Source organism: Macaca fascicularis, chromosome 6 (assembly GCF_037993035.2).
Source record: "Macaca fascicularis isolate 582-1 chromosome 6, T2T-MFA8v1.1".
NCBI classification, from domain to species: Eukaryota; Metazoa; Chordata; class Mammalia; order Primates; family Cercopithecidae; genus Macaca; species Macaca fascicularis.
In genome coordinates, this window is record NC_088380.1 from 147,956,924 (window position 1) to 147,979,381 (window position 22,458).

Below are 22,458 nucleotides of genomic sequence, written 5' to 3' on the forward strand. Positions count from 1 at the left end.
AGATGGATCTGTTTCTGAATATTCTGCAGAAGGGCAGAGTTTTGAGTATATGGCAGTGGTTCTAATTAGCAGTTGCTCTAATACAATCAGATTGAGACGGAAGCTACTCATTTAGAATACTGGTTGATGACAACACTGGCTTGAACAAAGTGACCACTCTCCAATGGCTACTCTCCCTCTCACTGGGCCGCAGGTTGCTAGGGCTCAGGCTGTGGCTGTTTTCCCCGCCGAAAAGGGGCGGGGTCAGTTGATGTGTTAGGAAAAAAAGAAAAACCATATATGTTGTCTGCCTCCCCACAGAGGTAACAACCCGTGGAAAAACATGCCGTTGAGCGGGAGGAAGGCGAAAAGATAGGCTGGGTTTTTTGGGGGGTGGGGGAGCGAGGAGGATAGGGTGGGCTTTTTCCCCTTCAATGCTGCGACGCATTAACCCTGCTGCTGTTGGGACGTTCTCTGTTCAGCCTATTGGCTGAGCCCGGGAGCCGCTGTCTGCCAATCGGGTGGTGAAAGGCAGACAAATCTACCCCGCCACCAGCAAAAACGGCGCGTAACCCTTGCGGCGCCGGCCGAGCCGCGCCAGAGCTGGCGCGGGGAAAGCGAGATAGGTGTCTCCAGCTGCTGTGGCTGTTTGGGGCGGGTCGGCTTCATCCGCGTCTCAAGAGCAAGTAGAGAATTAGCGGGCGGCAGCAATGCTCCGCAAGGTGAGAAGCTGGACAGAAATCTGGCGGTGGGCTACCCTTTTGTTCCTCTTTTACCACCTGGGTTACGTTTGTGGGCAGATCCGCTACCCGGTCCCAGAGGAGTCACAGGAAGGGACTTTTGTAGGGAATGTCGCCCAAGATTTCCTGCTGGATACGGACAGTCTGTCAGCTCGCAGGCTGCAGGTCGCTGGAGAGGTGAACCAAAGACACTTCCGTGTGGATTTGGACAGCGGAGCCCTGCTCATCAAAAACCCAATCGACCGAGAGGCACTGTGTGGGCTCAGTGCCAGCTGCATCGTGCCCCTGGAGTTTGTCACCGAAGGTCCTTTGGAAATGTACCGAGCAGAGGTAGAGATCGTAGATGTGAATGATCACGCCCCCCGTTTTCCGCGGCAGCAGCTGGACTTGGAAATTGGGGAGGCAGCTCCTCCAGGACAGCGTTTCCCGTTGGAAAAGGCTCAGGATGCAGATGTGGGGAGCAATTCGATTAGCAGCTATAGGCTGAGCTCCAATGAACACTTTGCGCTGGATGTGAAGAAGCGCAGCGACGGCAGCCTGGTCCCAGAGCTGCTCCTGGAGAAGCCTTTGGATCGAGAGAGGCAATCGGACTACCGCCTGGTGCTGACTGCTGTAGATGGAGGGAACCCGCCGAGATCTGGCACCGCAGAGCTCCGGGTATCCGTGTTGGACGTAAACGACAACGCCCCAGCCTTCCAGCAATCCAGCTACAGGATTAGTGTGTTGGAGAGCGCACCAGCGGGCATGGTGCTCATCCAGCTCAATGCCTCCGACCCGGACCTGGGTCCCAGTGGTAACGTCACCTTTTATTTCAGTGGTCATACCCCTGATCGTGTAAGAAACCTCTTTAGCCTGCACCCCACTACTGGAAAGCTTACTCTTTTGGGGCCCCTAGACTTTGAGAGTGAGAATTACTATGAATTTGATGTGCGGGCTCGCGATGGGGGTTCTCCAGCCATGGAGCAACATTGCAGCCTTCGAGTGGATCTGCTGGATGTAAATGACAATGCCCCTTACATCACAGTGACCTCAGAGCTTGGAACCCTCCCTGAGAGTGCAGAACCTGGCACTGTGGTGGCACTTATCAGTGTGCAGGATCCAGACTCAGGGTCAAATGGAGATGTGAGCCTCCGCATTCCTGACCACTTGCCATTTGCCCTCAAGTCTGCCTTCAGGAACCAGTTCTCCCTGGTGACTGCTGGACCCTTAGATAGAGAGGCCAAATCTAGCTATGACATCATGGTCACTGCTTCTGATGCTGGGAACCCTCCTCTCAGTACCCACAGAACTATTTTTCTCAATATTTCAGATGTGAATGATAATCCACCCTCTTTCTTTCAGAGGTCACATGAGGTGTTTGTTCCTGAGAACAATCGCCCAGGGGACCTGCTTTGCTCCCTTGCAGCCTCTGACCCAGACTCTGGCTTGAATGCGCTTATCTCCTACTCGCTCCTGGAGCCCAGGAATCGAGATGTGTCAGCTTCCTCCTTCATCTCTCTGAACCCCCAGACAGGAGCTGTTCATGCTACTCGATCCTTTGACTATGAGCAAACCCAGACACTGCAGTTTGAGGTGCAGGCCCGGGATCGGGGCAATCCACCCCTTAGCAGCACTGTGACAGTTCGTCTATTTGTGCTGGACCTCAATGACAATGCCCCAGCTGTGCTCCGTCCTCGGGCCCGGCCTGGTTCCTTATGTCCCCAAGCACTGCCTCCATCAGTTGGTGCTGGCCACCTAATCACAAAGGTGACTGCTGTGGACCTGGATTCAGGTTACAATGCTTGGGTTTCCTATCAGCTCCTGGAGGCCCCAGACCCCAGCCTGTTTGCAGTCTCTCGATATGCTGGGGAGGTGCGGACGGCTGTTCCCATCCCAGCTGACCTCCCACCACAGAAGCTGGTCATTGTGGTAAAGGATAGTGGTAGTCCACCACTCTCTACCTCTGTTACTCTCTTAGTGTCCTTAGAGGAAGACACACATCCAGTTGTCCCAGATCTTCGAGAATCTTCAGCTCCAAGGGAAGGAGAATCTCGTCTAACTCTCTACTTGGCTGTGTCCCTAGTGGCGATTTGCTTTGTCTCCTTTGGCTCATTCGTGGCACTACTCTCTAAGTGCCTTCGTGGGGCAGCCTGCGGAGTGACCTGCTTTCCTGCGGGCACCTGTGCTTGTCTCACCAGATCTCGAAGGAGGGAGGGGCTTCCCCCTTCCAATGGGATCCTCCGAATCCAGCTAGGGTCAGATGACCCTATCAAGTTTGTTGATGTGGGAGGCCACTCTCACGGCTGTACACCCTTGGCTTCTGCACCCACTCGGAGTGATAGCTTCATGATGGTGAAGTCACCCAGTGCACCTATGGCAGGGGAACCTGTTCGCCCAAGCTGCCCACCCTCTGATCTTCTCTATGGGCTAGAGGTGAGACCTTTGCAGGCTCAACCAATGCTTGAGAGTTATTCTGATCCAGGCATGTGGCTAGGCCATGTCCTAAAGAGTACTGGCCTCTCAGTAAGAGCCCATAGTGATGTCACCATTTTTGTGAGAGGTAACTATGTGGTAGACGCTGTGCTTTGTAACTGTTTTATGAATTAACTAGAGTTGTCACAATTTAGCACTGGGGGTGGGTCATGCCTATATCTGAGTCAGAAATGAAAGTAATTGGTGATCAAGAGCCAGGCTGTTGTGGAAGCATGCTGATGGAATGTGGGAGCACAGAAGGCTACAGTGCACAGGGTACAGTGCACCAGGCAGTCACTTGGACAAAGGTGGCTGTTTTCTCTACTCTTCCTGAAAGAGGGGATCAGATTCTGAAGTACCTTAACTCTAGGTTACCATTTCCCAAGGGATTGAGGGGAAATAAAATCTTTGTCTCACAGTATCCAGTACACTGTGAAGGGACCTCTCTATCTGAAACATAGCATGCAGCAGAAAGAGGAGAGAACTAAAGGAATAGAGAGGCACACATCAGAGTGGTTGGTAGCACAGATCTTTTGGTCTGGATCTTAGGACTCGGATAAAGTCCCTACTGGGGATTTGAACTAGATGCAGTAAATTGGAAGGTTGGGGCGGGCTGGTCATCACCTTTGGAAAAAAGCAGTAAGTGAAATCACTTATGACAGAAAACTGATTTACAGTTGGCTGATTCATAGAAACAGCCACCCTGTGTATCTTTAAGTTGGGTTCTCCTGAATTTGGTGAAACCATGAAACCTAGAGGCCGTCCATGCTTGGCCTCTGACCACTGTCCTGGGTGACCTGATTCAGCCCCAGAAATGTTCCCCTACCCAAAAACTGTAACACTCATTCCACATTTGGGGTCTGGGGTGTCAGAAAAGCTAAGTCCCATGTCAGCTGACATTGAGATTTCCTCAAAGCATTGCTGGAGAGTCAGGGCAAGACTTTACAAGGTTCTTACTAATCTTTTCTCTCACCTTAGCAGCATTCAGCAGGATGGGGGAGGGAGGGAGAATACATGGGCTTTGCCTCTCCCAGAAGGACAAGATTTTGCTGGTTCAAGCAAAGTGGTGGAAGCTTCTGAAGTCATGCAGGAAGTTGCTGGGACAGAACGCTGAGGAGTTTTGTATCACTTTGTCTTCCCTGTTGAGCACCATCTGAGCTGTCAAACTTTGCTGCCAAGGGGGCTGAATCAACCTGCAGCACGAAATGAGTGGGGAGGTAGGAAGCTTCTGTGACACAGATTTGCAGCGTGTGTTCCCAAGGTTTCCAGGCTTGAGGAGACTTCATAATTGGTTGAGAACACATAGACTTTTTGGCCAATCAGACTCAGAGTTGAGGTGGGAGATCTGCTCTTCCAGCCCGCCTCTCCTCCTCCAGCTCCCCAGCTTCACTCAAATTCAGCTCCCCTCCCCACCGCCCACCCCCGCCACCCGGTGACTAAGAAGAACTGCTGCAGGCAGGCAAAGCTCCGAGCAGTTATTAAGAGGCTAGAAGGAGACATAAGAGACTTCAGCTGCTGCATTCCAAGCCCTGGGTCTACCTTGGAGACAGGACAGCACAGACTTACTCTCCACGAAGGGACTTCTGGGTCATGGGGCACAAGACACCCCCACAGCTCGCTGGGAAATGGCAAGTGCTGTGCATGTTGTCCTTGTGCTGCTGGGGCTGGGTGTCTGGGCAGCTTCGTTACTCAGTGGTGGAGGAGTCTGAGCCGGGGACGCTGGTGGGGAATGTTGCTCAGGATCTGGGCTTAAAGATGACAGATCTGTTGAGCCGGCGGCTGCAGTTGGGCTCTGAGGAGAATGGGCGCTATTTTTCCCTGAGCTTGATGAGTGGTGCCCTGGCAGTGAATCAGAAGATTGACCGAGAAAGCCTATGTGGAGCCAGCACCAGCTGCCTGCTGCCAGTGCAGGTGGTGACTGAACACCCCCTGGAGCTAATCCGCGTAGAGGTAGAGATCCTGGATCTCAATGACAACTCTCCTAGCTTTGCTACCCATGAGCGAGAGATGCGCATCTCAGAATCAGCAGCACCTGGGGCACGATTCCCACTGGACAGTGCCCAGGATCCGGATGTGGGCACCAATACCGTGAGCTTTTACACTCTAAGCCCCAATAGCCACTTCTCTCTGAATGTGAAGACCCTAAAAGATGGGAAACCATTCCCAGAGCTGGTGCTAGAGCAGCAGCTGGATCGTGAAGCCCAGACAAGACATCAGCTGGTGCTTACTGCTGTGGATGGGGGGACCCCAGCCCGCTCAGGGACCACCCTTATCTCTGTCATCGTGCTGGACATCAATGATAATGCTCCAACCTTCCAATCCTCAGTTCTACGTGTGGGAATCCCAGAGAATGCACCCATTGGTACTCTGTTGCTCCGCCTCAATGCCACTGATCCAGACGAGGGCACCAATGGCCAACTAGACTATTCTTTTGGAGACCACACATCTGAGGCAGTGAGGAACCTCTTTGGCCTAGATCCTAGCAGTGGGGCAATCCATGTATTGGGTCCCATAGACTTTGAGGAGTCAAGTTTCTATGAAATTCATGCAAGAGCCCGTGACCAGGGACAGCCTGCCATGGAGGGCCACTGTGTGATTCAAGTGGATGTGGGGGATGTCAATGACAATGCTCCAGAAGTGCTATTGGCCTCTTTGGCCAACCCTGTCCTAGAGAGCACACCAGTAGGCACAGTAGTGGGGTTGTTTAATGTGCGAGACCGAGACTCAGGTAGAAATGGTGAAGTGAGCCTTGATATCTCTCCGGACCTGCCATTTCAGATTAAGCCTTCTGAGAACCACTACTCGCTGCTAACCAGCCAGCCTTTGGACCGGGAGGCCACATCCCACTATACCATCGAGCTGCTGGCCAGCGATGCTGGTTCACCTCCCCTGCACAAACATCTCACCATCAGGCTCAACATTTCAGATGTTAATGACAATGCACCCCACTTCAACCAGCAGCTTTACACTGCTTACATCCTAGAAAACCGGCCTCCAGGCTCCCTTCTCTGCACTGTGGCTGCCTCAGATCCAGACACTGGGGATAATGCCCGCCTCACCTACTCCATTGTAGGAAATCAGATTCAGGGAGCCCCAGCCTCCTCTTTCGTGTATGTCAACCCAGAGGATGGACGGGTGTTTGCCCAGCGTACCTTTGACTATGAATTGCTACAGATGCTGCAGATTGTGGTGGGGGTTCGAGACTCCGGCTCTCCCCCATTGCATGCCAACACATCTCTGCATGTGTTTGTCCTGGATGAGAATGATAATGCCCCAGCTGTGCTGCACCCACGGCCAGGCTGGGAACACTCAGCCCCCCAGCGTCTCCCTCGCTCTGCTCCTCCTGGCTCCTTGGTCACCAAGGTGACAGCCGTGGATGCTGATGCAGGCCACAATGCGTGGCTCTCCTACTCACTGTTGCCACAGTCCACAGCCCCAGGACTCTTCCTCGTGTCTACACACACTGGTGAGGTGCGCACAGCCCGGGCCTTACTGGAGGATGACTCTGACACCCAGCAGGTGGTGGTCCTGGTGAGGGACAATGGTGACCCTTCACTCTCCTCCACAGCCACAGTGCTGCTGGTTCTGGAGGATGAGGACCCTGAGGAAATGCCCAAATCCAGTGACTTTCTCAAACACCCTCCTGAGCGTTCAGACCTTACGCTTTACCTCATTGTGGCTCTAGCGACCGTCAGTCTCTTATCCCTAGTCACCTTCACCTTTCTGTCAGCTAAGTGCCTTCAGGGGAACGCAGACAGGGACGGGGGTGGAGGGCAGTGCTGCAGGCGCCAGGACTTACCCTCCCGGGACTTCTATAAGCAGTCCAGCCCCAACCTGCAAGTGAGCTCGGACGGCACGCTCAAGTACATGGAGGTGACGCTGCGGCCCACAGACTCGCAGAGCCACTGCTACAGGACGTGCTTTTCACCGGCCTCGGACGGCAGTGACTTCACTTTTCTAAGACCCCTCAGCGTTCAGCAGCCCACAGCTCTGGCGCTGGAGCCTGACGCCATCCGGTCCCGCTCTAATACACTGCGGGAGCGGAGCCAGGTGAGGGGCTCGGCGCCGCCCCGGGCGACCCCTGGGGGCGGCACTAGAGAAGCCGCCCGTCCTCATAAGGGACTGAACTGGCATCCACTCCTCTCCGGGCGGCTCGGCCGCTGGCTGCGCTCCACCCGATTCTCGGGATCATTGGACCGTTTGCGCGGAACCAGAGGAGTGGCCGATTAAGGGATGGGGCTCCGAGCACCGGGGGTGGTGGCGACTGTGATCAAGGGGAGGTGGGACCGACCCCCACCCCACACTCAGAAAAGGCTGGGGCCCCCGTCGAGCTTCCGGTGAATTTCGGGCGATTTCCGCGGGTGTCGGGGGTCCCGGGAGGAGGCAGTCACAGATCCACCCATGCAGCCAGCCTCCTAGGCGCCGGCTCCCGCACGCTTCGCCGGTCTTGAGGTTTCCTCTTCGATTTCTCCCCAACCCCCAGCATCTGTGACTTCGCTGTTACCCTCCCTATTCCCGCATCACCCAACCGCATCTGTCTGCAGGACTTAGGTGTGCGCGCGGGGCTCATGCGTATCCTCCCTGCAGGCCACCCCCACGGCCCACGCACGGTGCACCGGCTCGCCACGCCCCGCCAACACATGCGCGGACGCACGCACACACCCCTCGCACTTGCGCTTACACGAATACCAGCTTTCACTGCCACTCGCTCGCGGCCAGGTTCACAGGCCTGTCCCGGCCCACTCGCAGTTCTCCCTCTGAGACCGTTCCCTCCGCCTGGCTCAGGGGTACTCGTAGCAGATTGTGCGCGCCTTAGTGAGGGTCCCAGAACGCGGCCGCCCAGGACCAGGCGAGGACTCCGGAGCCTCCTCTCACCTCTCCCACCTGGGCCCCGGGCTGGGCTGGGTCGTCTAGGGGCGGCCTGAGCTAGGCGCGGGGCCAGGAGTGCTGGAGCGACTCCGCGCTCAAAGTGTCAGGCGGGCGGGACTCTACGACCCTTGGGCCAGAGATCCGGATGGTCCCGGGGCTCCGTCTCAAGGGTGGCGACCTCTCAACCCAGAAGCCTCCAGCGGGCGGACAGGCAGAGCTGCCCAGTGGCCCGAGGCGCAGGGCTCGGCCTTGGGCGAGTGAGTGCGCCTCTATAGGACAGCAGGCCTGGGACTCCAGTGGCAAGAGCGGCCCCTTCCTCCCGCAGGAAGTGGAAGCCTGGAGCGCCCTGGCTCTCAACGCCCAGAGATACAGGCTTTTGGCGCCGTCGTGATCACAATGTGCCCAGAGATCTAGGGTCAGAGATTTGGAGGTGACCAAGCTATCTGAGACTGTAACAAGTCCTCTCTCCTCTGGCAGATGTAAAGCTGTAGGCTCTGCCGGATGCCAGGGTGCCCTTATGTGTGAGGAAACTACAGTAGTAAAAAACACAAGCTTCCCCAACTCTAGGAGCTTTTATTCAAAATATGTCTATGCCTAACTCTGCCCCTAGGGAATCAGAACTGTAGTTTGAAACACCCCCAGGTGATTTTGATAACTGATTGAGAGAAACTTACTATATAACTCTTTTGAGCATCTCATCTCATTCGCTCTTCCCACCATTGCTGTTGGCTAGGTACTAACATGCCTCTCTTATAACAGCTTCAAAAAGGTCAACTGACTTGCTCAAGTTCACAGAGCAAGTAAGAGAGATTCTAACCCCTATCTAACTCCAGAATTTGTGTTTTTAATTTCTTGGCACTTGGAACTTTAAAAGCTTGAGGACAGGATAGGGGAGTTGGCTCTGCTGGGATTTTGCTTCTGCTGGGATGGGGCAAGGGTGGGGTTCCTACCTTTTAGGACCTTACCTGTGGGGAAAGTCTTCTGCGGCTCCTTATTTCTGAGCAGTTCCCACAGCGCAAACTTGGCCAGTTATCCTTACGTAGGTTGAGTTTCCCCTAGCTCCCTTTCCTCCTACCACAATTATTGCATTTCCATGTAGATTCTGCTGTGTCTAAGAATACAGTGGCTGAGGGCTGGCTATCCTTGTGCCCTTCTCCATGGCAGCCCTAGAATGGTGCTGGTGACTCCCGATGTACCTGGAATGCTAGGTTTCTGGGTTCTGCTCATATCACTGCTACCTGTGGGCCTTAGAGTGAGCCGCTGGCAGTTCTGGAGCTTCCTTCTCCCTGGAGTAATCTGAGATACTCACACTCTGCACTTCTGGGAGCAAGTATGAGTATTAATTACCAGCCCACCCCAGAACCAGTGAGGAGATGGCTCTAGGAGTGCTCCATGAGATTGTGTGATGGGATAACACATCCCCTGGAAAGACCAGAAGGGACTGAGGAATGAAGTGGCTGGCCAGAGCCCCACACCTTCAGCTATGTGAGAGATGGCTACAAAGCAGCCCCTTGGGAGCCCTGGAGACTTAGTTGGCCCTGCTTGGAGGTTATGGGAACTGGATCCCTCCCCCCTGCATCCCTTCCATTTTTCTCCGTCTCAGACAGAGCAGCCTTGTTCTCTTCCCCTTAGTCACAGACCATTGTCTGGCACAGAGTTCCAGGGGTGAGAAGTGTCCCGGGACTTGGATGCTATGCAAATGCCCAATCTGGCATGACTCCCAAATTAATAATGTCTTTAGCTGTGGGAAGAGATCCTTGCGAGCCAAGGACCCGGAGAAGGTGTCCCTGTGAATGTGTCACTGCACAACCTGGCACCAAAAGGGTTACCAGGAGCAGCAGCCATCTTGCTGCAGAGGATGCTTTGTTCGCAGCTGAGGAGTTGAATAAACTCATTCTAGGGCTGGTGGAATTATCATTGAAAAGCCTCCTCTGCCACTTTAGGGGGATTTCTCTGCACCTCTTCCCCCAGTTCCACAGAAGATGCCTTCAGTCCTTGAATTTTGGCTCAGGAGTTCTGACTCTGGGGGCAGGGAGGAAGGGGCCATTTCTTTAGGAAAGGAGTCTGAGCTTGCTCACTGTGATCAGATGAAATGTGATTTATCTCTTGGTTTCTGGTACCTCAGACCTCTGAGACCTGAGGTGTATTTTGTCTTTGGAGATGAGTCCACCCCTGCCCCCTCTTAGCCCGTTTTCTTCTCTGTGCCCGCTCCCCTCCTTCTCTCCTGGCCCATCCCTAGGGGCTCGGGTGACATTCTAATTTCTCACAAGTACTCAGCCCCTCTCCCTCTGTTTTCTCCACAGCAAGCCCCGCCCAACACGGACTGGCGTTTCTCTCAGGCCCAGAGACCCGGCACCAGCGGGTAGGTGACTGATTCTCCAGCCCACCCTCTTCTCTGCGGCATTTTCTCAGGGATGATATGGGAGGAGATGGGGGAGGGCTCAGCATTTGCTACAACTGGCTTCTCCCTCAGTTTGAGATCCCAGGGAGGTCTTGGTGTGTGGGGGGCTGGCACACAGACCCCAGAAGGAAGAGGCGACTGCCCTGACTGTTCAGGAAGCTCAATTCACATGCTTGCTCCTTCCGTCCTCCCCATGACCGGCACCTTTTCCTATCCCCTGAGGGCACTGTGGAACCAAAGGTGGTCTTAAGCTGGTCTCTGGGTGAAAGCGAGGCTTTCTATGCCCATGTACTGCCTAACTCCCTCCTCTGAGTTGAGCTGGGCTCCATTCTGACCTGGGGCTCAGGCAGAAAAACACTGGACCGGAGGAGGCCGTCTGCAGTCAGCACCTCCTCCAGAGCCTCCAGAGCCAAGGCTGATTGGAGCCTGGGGAGAGTGGAGGCAGCACAGCTGGAGGTGGGACTGAGGAAGGACTGGGTGGGGCATGGAGCAGGCCTCCCTCATTTGGCTGCTCCTCCCACTGTCCTCTGCCCCTACTTGTCCTGCCCTCTCTGTCTGTGGGGTCTCTGTGTCTTTGCCCCTTTTTCTTGAGTTTCTGTCTTTGCCACTTTCTCTTACCTCTGGGTCCTTCCCTCAGTCTCTATCTCGCTTTGCAATCTCTGCCTCTCCCTCTCTTCTCCATCTCTGTCTTAGCTTCGGTCTTGATTGCTGCACCTCAGCTTCAGTCCCTTTCATTTGTCTACTTGCATTGATCTGTGCCGCCCACTGTGCCTGCCATGGCATAAGTGCTCAATTAATGTGGAGTGAGTGACTACATAGGACTCTTCGTCTCTTTCTCCTTCTCTATCTCTGCCTCCCTGTCCTTTTCCTGGACCTCTTTTCTGTTTCTCCTTTCACCATTTCCTAGCGCCTTGTGTTCTTCTATCCCCAGCCTCTATGTTTCTCTGTCTGTCACTATTTCTGCTTTCCTGTCTGTTCTCAGCCTCACTGCATCTCTTTCTTTGCCTCTGTCTCTGTATATCTCTGTGCCTGTTGTCTTTTTCTGCCTCTTTCTCTGTTACTCTTTATCTCTCTTTTTCTTTTATCTCATCTTTTTCTCTGAGCCTCTGTCTCTTCTCTCATTTTTTTGTGCTTGTGGGCAAGCCAGCACACACAACCCCCCACCCACCACCCACCACCACCCCGCTCTCTTCCTTCCCTTCCCCTCACACACTGAGCCTTTGATCATAGCTCTCCACCACACCCCCTCCCATCCAAGCAGCCCCAGCTGCTTATTTCAATCTGGTATGAATTCCTGCTGAGACAGGAACCCCCTGCGGGCTGAAGGGGAGGGAAACTTCAGCAGAAAGACCTTCAGTTGGTCTGAGCAGAGTGGGATAGGCTGTGGGCCAGGCCTCCCAGTTAGAAGTCAGGAACCTGGAGGAGTCTCAGAGCCCAGGGAGAGAAGCAGGAGCTTGGGCCACCTTACCCTATCTCCTCAATGGTTGAGTACTTGCTGTCCACATTTGCCAAGTTGCTACAGATGCTGAGCTTCCAAGAATCCCCTCTCCCCATCCTACAACCAACCATACCCTTGTTGCCACAAGGACCCAGGAGCCCTTGGTGTATGGCAGAGATTCCAGCTCCTGGGCATGCATAGTCCTGTCACCTGTTTTAGGAACGCAAAGCGTTTCTTAGAAGCCCCTTAAAAAGCAGCAGATCAAAAGGCTTGGGCTTTTTGCCCTTGGGCTGCCCTTGCCCTTCCTTTGACCCCAGCCATTGTCCTTCTCCCAGCTGGCCTTGCCAACCTTCTCATAAGTTATCCATTAAGCCATTAATGTATTCATTCATTCATTTATTCAACAAATATTTATCGAGCATCTACTATGAGCAGGGCCCTGTGTTAAACATTGGGCTATAAGAGTAAACAAGTAGGCCGGGCGTGGTGGCTCATGCCTGTAATCCCAGCACTTTGGGAGGCCAAGGCGGGTGGATCACGAGGTCAGGAGATCGAGACCATTCTAGCTAACACGGTGAAACCCTGTCTCTACAAAAATTCAAAAAATTAGCCGGGCGTGGTGGCAGGTGCCTGTAGTCCCAGCTACTCAGGAGGCTGAGGCAGGAGAATGGCGTGAACCTGGGAGGTGGAGCTTGCAGTGAGCCGAGATTGTGCCACTGCACTCCAGCCTGGGGGACAGAGCGAGACTCAGTCTCAAAAAAAAAAAAAAAAAAAGAGTGAACAAGTAGATGTGATCCCGGAACTCACAGGCTTCCAGGCCAGCAGTGGAGACAGAAAATTTGCAACAAGTAACACTTAAAAAAAAAAAAAAAAAGCCTGGGCACTGTGGCCCACGCCTGTAATCCCAGCACTTTGGGAGGCCAAGGTGGATGGATCACCCCCACAAGCTGGGGGTTTGAGACTAGCCTGGCAGCCAACATGGTGAAACCCCGTCTCTACTAAAAATACAAAAATTAGCTGGGCTTGGTGGCAGGCACCTGTAATCCCAGCAATTTGGGAGGCTGAGGCAGGAGGACTGCTTGAACCCGGGAGGCAGAGATTGCAGTGAGCTGAGATCATGAAAAAAAAAAAAATCTGGCTACAAATCATAGTAAGTTCTGAGAGGCAGAGAACAATGTGAGTGTAATAGGGGGAAGATCAGGGAAGGCTTCTAGGAGGAGGTGACATTGAGAAGTTCTAGGCCATTTATGTTCCCTCTACCTACCTCCACCCCAAGCCATACACTGACTTTGAAGCAGAATTCACTGTTGAACCTGGAAGCCCCACCAACTGCCTCTCATGTGTCCTCTGGAATGAGCACCTTACCTCTGCCTCAACTCCCTTTTCATCAGATGAGAGGCTTAGTGGCCTGGAATACATGTGGGAACTCTTGGAAATATGGAGGAGAAGGTGCGGAGCCTCTCTCTCTCTCCTCTCTTTGCTTCCTTAGTTAACTTGTGGGGGACGCAACAAACAATTTTTTTTTTTTAACGGAGTCTTGCTCTGTTGCCCAAGCTGGAGTGCAGTGGTGCAATCTTAGCTCACTGCAACTTCTGCCTGCCAGGTTCAAGTGATTCTCCTGCTTCAGCCTCCCAAGTAGCTGGGACAGCAGGTGTGCGCCACCACACCCAGCTCATTTTTGTATTTTTAGTAGAGATGGGTTTCGCCATGTCGGCCAGGCTGGTTTCAAACTCCCCGACCTCAACTGATCCACCTGCCTCAGCTTCCCAAAGTGCTAGAATTATAGGCATGAGCCATTGCCCCGGCCACATTTTTGATTCAGTGGTCAATATGAAATAAGCACTAGGATCTAGTCCAGTAACTTCAACTTCTCTCCTTCATTCATTCAACAAATGGTCAGTGAGCACTTTCTGTTAGCTAGGCAGTGTTTTTGATGTGGGAGGCCCCTGCCCTTAAGGAGTTTACAGTGCATTGAAGGAGACAAATATTGACCAAATAATTACAGAAATAAATGTGAGACTGAAGCTGTCATAGTGCTAGGTAGAATTGTATCTGGTGGTGTGGGCATATAATAGGGATTTGATTTAGGGAGCAGGAGGACATCCTGGAAATGAAGTTGTGCTGAGATCGAAAGACAAATACAAATTAACCAGCTGAAGAAAAGAAGGAAGAGCATTCCAGATGGTCAGGCACACCAGCTTCAAAGCAGGGCTAGTGTTGAGTTCTTCAGTAAACTTAGTTCAAGTTCAAGCCAGCTCTGGGTCACACTGCCTACACAGAAGGAAAAGCATTTCAAATGGGAAAGCCTACGCAAAAGCCCTGTGGTGAGGCCTCCTGGGATCAAGGGAATGGCACGGAGTTTTCTCTTTGCTGGCCTTGGAGTGAGGGGATGAAGACGAGAGGTTCCTTTCATTCAGTCTAACCCTGGTTCCAGTCTTCTGTTGATGCCCTGCCTCACTCCCTCCCCACCATCTTGCCCACTGCCCTCCAGCCTGGTCTGGTCAGACACACCAGCTTCAAAGCAGGGCTAGCGTTGAATTCTTCAGTAAACTTGTTCAAGTTCAAGTCAGCACTGGGTCACACTGCCTAGACAGAAGGAAGAAGACCTGGCCAGGCGCCGTGGCTCATGCCTATAATCCCAGCACTTTGGGAGGCTGAGGTGGGCAGATCACCTGAGCTCAGAAGTTTGAGACCAAACTGGCCAACATGATGAAACCCCGTCTCTACTAAAAATACAAAATATTAGCCAGGAGTGGTGGTGCGCACCTGTAGTCCCAGCTACTCGGGAGGCTGAGGCAGGGGAATCGCTTGAACCCAGGAGGCGGAGGTTGCAGTGAGCCGAGATCACACCACTGCACTCCAGCCTGGATGACAGAGCGAGACTCCATCTCAAAAAAAAAAAAAGAAAGAAAGAAAGAAAAGGAAGAGAGAAAGGGAAAAGAATGAAGAAGACTTACATTCTTAAGTCCCTGCTTGGCACATGCTTCTCCTCTCCACCACTATCCCTTCTCAGGTCATCCTTTGGGTATCTGATCCCAATAGCTGTTGTCTCAAGCTCTGAGCCCAACAAACCATTTCCCCCTTCTTAGGCTGTAACCTAGGCCCTGCCCTGCAGCTGTCCCCAGCCTCTGCACAAAGAGTTTCCATTTGGTCCCCATCCTGTTCTCTGATGGCTCCACACTACCATCCCTCCTCCTCTGAGAGACAGTATCCCTGCTGTCTCTCAGTTTGGGCAGTCATTCAACAAACAAATAGCAACTTAATTTTTTTCTGCTTATAAAACAGTACATGCTCATTATAGAAACATGAAAAATAGAAAAAAATTAAAAGGAAAACCACCCATCATTTTACAATCTAGGGAGAACCACTACCAACTACAATTTAATATGGAACATTTCAAATATGTACAAAAGTAGAAAGAATGGTGTCATGAACCTGTATGAGACCACTATCTAGCTTCAACTAATGCCTTATCTTGTTTCACCTATATCCCTACCCTTATCCTCTCCTTGGATTTTTTTGAAGCAAATCTCAGACATCATGTAATTTCATCTTGGTCTCCACCATCTTTAACAGATGATTTTTTTTCTTGTTTTTCTTTCTTTCTTTTTTTTTTTTTTCTTGGAGACAGAGTCTCACTCTCTCATCCAGGCTGTGGCGCAATCGGCTCACTGCAGCCTTCGCCTCCCAGGTTCAAGCAATTCTCATGCTTCAGCCTCCCGAGTAGCTAGGATTACAGGTGTGCACCACCACATCCAGCTAATATTTTGTATTTTCAGTAGAAACAGTGTTTCACCATGTTGGCCATGCTGGTCTTGAACTCCTGGCCTCAAGTGACCTACCCTCCTCGGCCTCCCAAAATGTTGGGATTACAGGTGTGAGCCACCTTGCCCTGCCAGATGATTCTTATATAAGGTCCACATTTTATATTTGACTGAGTGTCTCTTAAGTATCTTAAGCTCTTTTAATGTAAAAGACTTCCCCTCCATCTTCCATTTTTGCAGTTTATTTGTTGAATCCTTACCTTTTCATATGTATCTTTCTAAACTTTTCTTTGTGTAATGAAAGAACATGCACAAGCTTCATTTTAAAAAAATCTCATTTACCTAAATAAATTGTTCACAAACTTGTCACACTTTTATGTGACACTTTATTCACATATCAAGAACTGTTATTGCCAGTCATATGGTACATTTCCTACTAGTTTTTTTAAAATAGCAACTGAGGCCATACTGTCTGTCAGAATTATAGCTTTTTTCTTCTTTGCAGTGTATCATAAGAATTTCCCCATGTCTTTCAGAATTCTTCCCAAGTCATTTGCAGAGTAACTCCTCATATGAATATACATATTATTTTGCAGAATAAGTCCTCATATGAATATACATATTATTTTTCTAATGCTAATGGGCTTTTGCTACATTGGAAAACATACACGTTCATTTACTTTTTTTTTTTTTTTTTGAGATGGAGTCTCACTCTGTCTCCAGGCTGGAGTGCAGTGGTGCCATCTGGGCTAACTGCAAGCTCTGCCTCCCGGGTTCAAGCGATTCTCCTGCCTCAGCCTCCTGAGTAGCTGGGACTACAGGCACACGCCACCACACCCAGCTAATTTTTGTATTTTTAGTAGATACGGGGTTTCACCATGTTGGCCAGGATGGTCTCGATCTCGAGCTCGTGATCCGCCTGCCTCAGCCTTCCAAAGTGTTGGGATTACAGGCAGGAGCCACCGCACCCAGCCTCATTTACATTTTAACACAATTAAATTCAGGCTGTTGTCAGGGTGACTTCCTAGATTTCTCAGTTTTTTGAGCATGATGTAGGGAGTATTTTATTATAGCCCAGTCTATGGGATATTCCCTTATACACACACACACACACACACACACACACACACACACACACACCCCAAACTCAATAGGACAAGAACCATATTCATCATCTCTTAAATTCTAGGTCCTGTCACAGGCCACTGCTTGGAAAATTGTTGACTAAATGTAGCCCATTTCTTCCATTTTTACTTTTCACTATTCCCCAAATCCTGGAAGAGTCCCTTATATCTGCTGCTGGGGCTCCAAGGCCTCCGTGCTGAAGCCCAGTACATTGTTGTGTATAAGATCATAGGCCCTGGAATCATATTAGGCTGGCTTTCAGGTTGCAACTCTACCAGTTCCACCTGTGTGACTCTGGTATAGTCTCTCAACCTCTCTGAGCCCTGTTTTCATCTGCTGAAAAATATAGATAATCATCACACTTACCTGCAGTGTGGTTCTGAGGATAAAACAGACAAACATATTACACAGTCAGCTTAGAATAGGAAGCTCTCAGTAAATGGTTAAAAAAGAGGTCTCTCTCCCTCTGCTCATCTCTTCCCAGCTTCACAGAGTTGGCAGCCCACCCACCTGTTTGGCCCTCAATCTTCAACCATTTCCCAGGACTCCTCCTTACACTCCTGACCATCATGGTTCAAGCCCACTTTTCCACTCAGCTTTATTCCCTCAACACCACTGCCCCCCATGACAGGTCATCCTCCTAACCTCTGGCATCTGGTCCCGTTGTCTCCCTGACAACCCCCATGCTCTCCTCTCTGCAACCCCTCCCTGCTTCCCTGCTCTCCCTACTTTATTCCCACTAACCCCCTTCACCTGGGGCTGAGACCACCTGGCCTTGACCCTGCACCCTCAGCCAGGCCCACAGAGAGCTCAGTCGGGCTGGAAGTAAGGACCCCAGATATTCAGTTGAGGAATTTAACATTAATACAATAATATAGAATCCACCAGCAGATTTTCGTAAATGTTCTGTGTGTTCTTTTATCCTTTTTTTCTTTTTTTTAAATCCAGGATTTCATCAAGGAGCATAGATTGCATTTGGTCGTCATGTCTTTCCTCTCCTTTAATCTGGATCCAGCTCCCAGTCTTTTTATTTTTTTAATGACATGGATATTTTTAAAGAGTCCAGGCCAGTTGTCCTTTAAAATGTCCCCTAACCTGGATTTGCTGGCTATTCTCTGATGGTTAGATTCAGATTACACACCTTGGTAGGAATACTTCCCGCAGCATCACACTGGGACATCACACTGGGACTCATCTAACGTCGGCCTGTCCCAGTGTCAGTGATGCCGAGTTTGTTCGCGTGGTGAAAACGGTGTCCCAGATCTCTCCATTATAAAAATATATTTTTATAAAGACATTTTAAAATATTTGTGATTAATAAGTAATCTGTGAAATAGATTAATAGATTAATAAGTAATCTGTGAAGTAATCTGTGAACAGATTACTTATGCCGCCTTTGAGATAGGCGGCATCCCTTCATGCAATTTTAGTATTCACGGATAATCCTTGCCTGTATGTTTTTACAAAGTGGTGATTTTCTGTCATTCCTTCTACATGTATTTGCTGGTATTCTGAAAATTACCTGGATAATTTCTTCAGATTTAAATTCACTGTCTTTTCCTCTCGGGGAAGCCTGGACTGGCTGAGCTGCCTAACACTGCCTCTCTTTTTTTTTTTTTTTTGAGAGGGAGTCTTGCTCTGTTGCCAGGCTGGAGTGCAGTGGTAACCTCCACCTCCTAGGTTCAAGTGATTCTCCTGCCTCAGCCTCTCAAGTAGCTGGGATTACAGGCGTGTGCCACCACACCCGGTTAGTTTTTTTTGTTTTGTTTTGTATTTTAGTTGAGACAGGGTTTCACCATGTTGACCAGGATGGTCTCGATCTCCTGACCTCGTGGTCTGCCCGCCCCTGCCTCTCTTCATACCCTCTGGTAGCCCCTGACACAGCCCATGGCAAGTGTCACAACTGCAATTACTGTACTGTGTAATTATTTAAAATCAGCCTCTCCGTGCCCACCATGAGCACCGTAAAGATGGACAATTTCTATCATATTCACAGCCATAACCCCAATACCTAGCTCTGTGTCTGGTACATAGTAATTCCTCAAGAAATAATTGTTGGAGGGGTGCAGTGACTCACACCTGTAATTCCAGCACTTTGGGAAGCGGAGGCGAGTGGATCACGAGGTCAGGAGTTCGAAAGCAGCCTGGCCAATATGGTGAAACCCCGTCTCTATTAAAAATACAAAAATTCGCTAGGCATGGTGGCGTGCATGCGCCTGTAGTCCCAGCTCTCAAGAGGCTGAGGCAGGAGACTCATTTGAACCTGGCAGGCACAGATTGCAGTGAGCCGAGATCGCGCCACCGTACTCCAGCCTGGGTGACAGAGCGAGACTCTAGTTGAAAAGAAAAGAAAAGAAAAGAGAAATAATCGTTGAATCAATGAAAACAAAATGACAACCCTTCCCACTTTTGGGAAGGAGAATTGAGATTCCTGCTTTCCCCTTCAACCCTAGCTTTATGTTTGTTGTGATGGTATAGAGGTCACACATGGCAGCCTGTGTCTGTTCTTAGGCTGAGTTCATCTACTTAGGGATGGGGAATCCCAGATTGGGTGAAACCAAAAGCAGGGACAGGCCTTGGAAAAATTGTAAAGCAGTTCTTGGTTGTGCTTACCCACCATGACAAAATATGCACACACACACGCACACACACACACACACATTTTCATGCCTTCAAGGCCTACCCTACAGCCTTTCCCATGGTGCCAAACCCTTCTTATTACCTTACAGTCACTTAACTGTCTCTGCTGGCTTCTTCCCATTCATTCAGGCAACAAATATTGAAAAACTTCTCTAAGCCAGATGGTGTCAAACAGTTACCTAAAGGGCAGACTGTGTGTGTGCCAGGGTTGCTTCCCGCCAACACTCCCCTGCAAATTGAAATAATTTCATCCTTGGAAATTCAAAACAAATCATGGAAATTGTCACTATGGGAAAAATCCAAGTAGAGCTGAACCTTCTAAGAAGTAGAGTTCTTCTTATGGTTTAGTATTTTTTAAAATTATGAATCATTTCATGTTTTTTCAACACTTGGAGTTTCTAAAAGTCTCAATGAGGTCCAAGTGCTAGGCTTTGTGCTAGGTGCTTCGGTAGGAAGCAGGCGGAGTCCCCGCCTCACAGAAGTCAGCATGGTGGAGGAACAGACAGGCACAACAACAGTTGCAGTGTGACTAGTGCCATGTGGGGCAGCCGCTGGGATGGGAGTACAGTGGAGGCACTGCCCAGTCTGAGTGGATTCCCTCTGATACATTTTATTCGTGTCACCATGGTAAGGGTTGGGGGACTGGCATTCTAGGGAACACCATCTGCCCAGGATTCACAGCAAGAGGGAACTTGAGGGATAGGAAACTGCACCTTGGGAAAGGTTTGATGATAGAGTGTTTGAGAGTGGGATGGGGGGCGGGGGTTCTTGTAAAATAGGAGGGGCAGGTTCTTATATCGCCGTGGATTTTACTCTGAGGGCTTAAGAAGCCACTGAATTTTAGAAATTTCTTCTCCCTGCTCCAGGGTCTCTTGGGGCCTCCTACATCTCCCCCTAGGTACTTCCTAGGTCCCCACATTTTCTCTAGCTCTGGAACATTCTCTTCCATTTCCCACCTTTACAGTTCTCTGGAGAGGGTTTGATCTTCTTCACTGTGACAGGAAGCCAGGCTCTGTCATGGTGGGTGGGTGAATGCACTATGTTAAATGCATCGGACCAGCCTGGCTAACATGGTGAAACCCTGTCTCTACTAAAAATACAAAAATTAGCCTGGCACAGTGGCAGGTGCCTGTCATCCCAGCTACTTGGGAGACTGAGGCAGGAGAATCTCTTGAATCCAGGAGGCGGAGGTTGCAATGAGCCAAGATCGCACCACTGTACTCCAGCCTGGATGACAGACCCTGTCTCAAAAAAAAAAAAAAAAAAAAAAAGCATCGGAGACAGCAAAGAGCCGGTTTGGGGGACTGACTTGTGGGATTCTGGCTTCTGAAGGACTGTAGAAGTGCCTCCTACCTGCTGAGAGAAGAAGGTCTTGGGCATGGGGTAGGGTTAGGGTACTAGGTTTGGGAGCCCAGGGAGAGGACAGGAGGGGCACGAGCTGTGCCGGCCTGGGAGTCTGTGCTCACCATCCTATTCTCTCTCCAGCTCCCAAAATGGCGATGACACCGGCACCTGGCCCAACAACCAGTTTGACACAGAGATGCTGCAAGCCATGATCTTGGCCTCCGCCAGTGGTGAGTGGTGCCAGTGCGTGTATGGAAGGGTCGGAGACCTGGGGTTCTGGGGTGCTTCTCACAGCCACCATGCCCACGGACTGGATATCAAACCTGTGTAGTTTCTCCAGATCTTTCGGCAGGTCTGAGAGGACCCATGAGTCCAAACGTAAAGCCTGGAATTGTGGCTAAGGAACAGCAGAGGGATGGGGGGTCCTGGGATGCCCGGAGGAGAGCGAACAAGGAAAGACTCATGGAGGGAATAGTGGTTACAAGTCTAGCTCTGGAATGGGACAGCGTAGCTCAGGTCCTAGCTCTGCCACCTACTACTACTATCTTTGGGACTTGGATCAACTTGCTCAATCTCTCTAAACCTCAGTTTCTTCAGTCTAGAAAGTGGGGACAGGGACCCCAAAGGGTTGTTGTAGAGATTAAATGAGATGATACCGCAAAGCATAGAGTTCTGGGCCTGGCGCTTAGAAGCCCTCAAGCAGTGAAAGTGGGTGTGGAAATCCCCAGCAGAGAAAACACCTCCTCCTTATGCGAGGCTCTTCTTTTGCTGCCCCTAACTCAAGAGTAGGATTCTGGTTTTCCCATAAGGTTGACTAAGGGCTTCCTTTGTAATAGAGATTCGACCAATGGTGGTTGTCCCTGAAGAGTCACTAGGGCCCAGAGCAGGGGAAGAAGAATATCATTCGTCCTTAAGAGTACAGGCCTGGGCTGGGTGTGGTGGCTCACGCCTGTAATCCCAGCACTTTAGAATGCTGAGGTGGGCAGATCATGATGTCAGGAGTTTGACAGCAGCCTGGCCAACATAGTGAAACCCCGTCTCTATTAAAAATACAAAAAATTAGCCGGGCATGGTGGTACATGCCTATAGCCCCAGCTACTGGGGAGGCTGAAGCAGGAGAATCGCTTGAACCTGGGAGGCGGAGGTTGTGGTGAGCAGAAATTGCACCACTGCACTCCAGCCTGGGCAACAGAGCGAGACGCTGTCTCAAAAAAAAAAGAGCATGGGCTTTAGAGGCAGGCCAATCTGGATTCAAATCCTGGCACCACCATTTAGCAATGAGTCCTTGGGTAAGTTATTAAACCCCTTGGTTTCACTTATTGTTAATGGGCACAGTATTAACGGATCTCATTGTGGTGTTACCAGGGCCAAATGCAAGTCCCTCAGCATGGGATTGGCAGAGAGTAAGGGCACAATATATTATTATCTTTGCTGACCCAAACCCATTTTTACTGGGTAGAAAGCAGAATTAGAATAATGCCTGTTAATAAAGACTAGCTTCTGGAGCAGCAAATCCTGGGCTTATAAGGAGGCTGGCAGAGGATCAAGGCATTGCCCTATATCATGAACTGATAGCCCTGCCCTCCAGCACGTCTGGAGGACTGGTGGGTAGAGAACCAGGTGAAATCACAAGAAGCACTGTCATCACACCTGCGCACACGCTAAACAAACTTTAGGGGCCTCCTGTCAATGAATCCTCTCAATAGC

At 50.7% G+C, this 22,458-nt stretch overlaps 1 protein-coding gene across 24 annotated transcripts in view; it reads left to right on the forward strand.

Annotated features, from left to right (window-relative positions):
• LOC102120633 (protocadherin gamma-C4) overlaps positions 1-22,458 on the forward strand; it is a 188,318-nt gene that overhangs the window by 159,860 nt on the left and 6,000 nt on the right. For 20 of the 24 annotated variants that reach the window (XM_065545903.2, XM_015452033.3, XM_015452035.3 and 17 more), the window contains 2 exons: positions 10,343-10,401; positions 20,893-20,981. In XM_065545903.2, the coding sequence (XP_065401975.1) occupies positions 10,343-10,401; positions 20,893-20,981 (148 nt within the window). Of the gene's footprint in view, positions 1-564; positions 3,132-4,639; positions 7,221-9,892; positions 10,181-10,342; positions 10,402-20,892; positions 20,982-22,458 lie in introns of those variants that run through there. The other 4 variants (XM_015452028.3, XM_045394969.2, XM_015452026.3 and 1 more) reach the window with 4 other exon arrangements.